Genomic DNA, 2,812 nt, shown 5'->3' with positions numbered 1-2,812 from the left:
TTATGGAAAGTAATGCGTTACGTTACTGTTGCGTTACTTTTTACATCTGGACAGGGCTTGCTTGTTTGTTTTTAAAATAAAAAAGTTATATTTTTGGCAAATATAAAAGCCTTTTCACACCTAAAGTGAAATGAATAAGCCTCAGGCTGAAGGGAAAGTAAATTTACGTCCGTACAGTAGAATGGAGAAGAAGACATTTCATCACACTTCAGCAATAAAAAAAGACACACAAATGTTCGTCTAGAGTAATTTTTGCTTATTAGTACAGTTGAACTGGATCATCGAAGGTCAGAAGCAAAGACATTGGTTAATAGAATGGGATTAAATACATAAAGGATATTTGTGTTGTTTAACATTTCATTATTGCAGGTTTGCGTCATATTCTGAGTTGCATTATTTTCATTTTGAGGAATACTGAATCTGTTTTTTTTTTTGTGAGTGAGATGAATTAATGCATATTAATATTTATTTTAGAACTACAGTAACATCTGATTTCTCTCAACATTGGGACAGGAGAGCTGTCAATCAATACATTGGAAAAAAAGGTTTTGAAAAAGTAACTCAGATATTCTCTTGTAAATTAAAAAGTAATGCGTTACTTTACTAGTTACTTGAAAAAGTAATCTGATTACGTAACTCGCGTTACTTGTAATGCGTTACCCCCAACACTGATAGTAGGCTATACCTTTATGGAAAGCTTTGGATATATTTTACCTTAATCAAAAGCAAAAATTATGAAATAGCCTACTAAATACCAGGAAGACACTGAAACATGAGGCCCTCTTCTATGGAGACAGAATTGTTGCATAATTCAAAATAAATAGATTATTATCCACTAATAAATGTAAAGAGATTAACAAAAATTAAACATACTGACAAATAAATAGTAATCCACAAATTAATCTTAGAGTTTCACAAACATGAATTGAATTCACAAATAGTCTAAGTAAAATGAGATTTGCAAATAAAAAACATATTCACAAATATCTTTTTATGTCACAAACACAACTTTGTCTGGCATTGAAGGCATTCAATTGTGAATCGCGTCCTGTGTGTTTGTGGATCGCTGCGCTCATTTGTGGATTTTGAAACATTTTTACCGTCAAGATGCTGACGATCCACAAACTCTACAAACTCGTTTTGCTTTACAGTCAGGGCGGTCTCGATAACTTCATTCATCTGCATTGGCTCAAATAGGAAATATAAGGGCCATAAAAATTGGTACAGTAAAAGATGTTTAAAATTGGATTTCGTTAGACCATTAGACTGTATATCAAGCCTAGCCACAGTATATTTTACATGCCTTTGAAAATGCCAGAGAAACAGCACTTTAAATCAGGCTATGGGAACAACGCTATACTGGATACAGACGCGTTATGGAAGCATCATGTTATAAGCGTCTTGTTGCCTGTGGAGCATCTTTGAGGTTTGATTTCTGCGTAGACCTGTTTGCCTCTCTCATTATTTACACTACATGTGTGAATCAGTGGGTGGGGCTAAAAGGCAGTGATTTAGAATCGGTGGGCGGGGCTAAACAGGCAGTGATGTAGAAGCAGGCGTTGATCTTCTTCTGTGGAGGCGGGGTTTAGCCACACTATTACGTCATAAAGTGGCACATTCCACAAGCTGTCGTTTTGGCAGATTGGCTTCAAGCTGTTTTTAGATTAATGAGAAAGTTTTTAGTTCTGAAACTTACAGGATGTTTTTATGACCTCTTATATGTTGAAGTATTAAGGGAATTTTGATTTCTCAGTTCATGACCCCTTTAATCATTGTTATTGCTATGTAAGTTAATAATAAATTCATAACTTGATATGCTGTCTCATTTTATCAGTATCAACCTGTCTCATGCTGGAAAAAAGGGATCCTATAAGAAAATTAAAAAGCTACTCTTTATTATTATTATTATTATTATTATTATTATTATTATTAACAAACTGGGAGCATATATTAATATATTGCTATATTAAATTAGCCATGATTAATTTTGTGATTCCAGGGGTTTCAAAAACTGTTCAATGAAAACTGTTATTGAGAGGGGAAAAATAAATATGATTTCAGTTTACAGCTTGATTTTATGCAGTTTTTAGCATTTTAATTTAGATTGGAGTGTGAGTATTTTAATCTATGGATAATTATTCATTTGAATTTTCCATTTTAATTTGAAAACTTAAGGCCCTTTGCTTGCAAGTGAAAAAAATTATTATTATTTTTTTTTATTTTCTACTATGCTGGTATAATCAAAGTAATGTCTACTATACTATAGTGTTAGGACTTTTTTTTATTAGAACTTTATTTTAACTTTATACTACTGTACTTTACTAGACTATATACTACTTGCCTATACTGTCAAACTAAACAACCATCGAAACGTACAAGAAATCCTATTTTACACTCTAGAAACTATATAGGTCAAACAGGAAAAAAAAGTGTAGATAAGTGGCTGATCTTTTGTAGGTCAGCAGTGATCATGTACTTCAAACAAACGGCGCCTTATCATAGCAAATCGGTTTAACATGGTTAATGTATAATGGAGGCTGGTTGTCTCTGAGCAGAAATGGATGTGCTGTGGACACAAATAGTATGGTTTGCTGGTTTTGTCTTTGTGCTCAGGGAAGGCAGCTGGCGATATCTTCCAGGACAATGCGGTTCTGTCGAACCCTGTGGCTGGTCTGGTGATTGGAGTCCTGGTCACTGTTCTGGTTCAAAGCTCAAGCACCTCGTCCTCCATTGTGGTCAGCATGGTGTCATCTGGATGTGAGTTTCTGTGTGTGTGTGTGTGTGTGTGTGTGTGTGTGTGTGTGTGTGTGTG

General features: G+C 34.3%; 1 protein-coding gene across 1 annotated transcript in view; it reads left to right on the top strand.

The window, feature by feature from the left end:
* LOC107669705 (sodium-dependent phosphate transport protein 2B-like) overlaps positions 1–2,812 on the top strand; it is a 16,605-nt gene that overhangs the window by 3,147 nt on the left and 10,646 nt on the right. The window contains exon 5 of the mRNA XM_016462060.1: positions 2,614–2,757. Within this exon, the coding sequence (XP_016317546.1) occupies positions 2,614–2,757 (144 nt within the window). The remainder of the gene's footprint in view (positions 1–2,613; positions 2,758–2,812) is intronic.

This window comes from Sinocyclocheilus anshuiensis, unplaced genomic scaffold, assembly GCF_001515605.1.
Source record: "Sinocyclocheilus anshuiensis isolate Anshui unplaced genomic scaffold, SAMN03320099.WGS_v1.1 scaffold416, whole genome shotgun sequence".
Classification (NCBI taxonomy): domain Eukaryota; kingdom Metazoa; phylum Chordata; class Actinopteri; order Cypriniformes; family Cyprinidae; genus Sinocyclocheilus; species Sinocyclocheilus anshuiensis.
The sequence above is the reverse complement of the archived record's forward strand: the minus strand, read 5'-3'. Positions and strand labels throughout refer to the sequence as shown.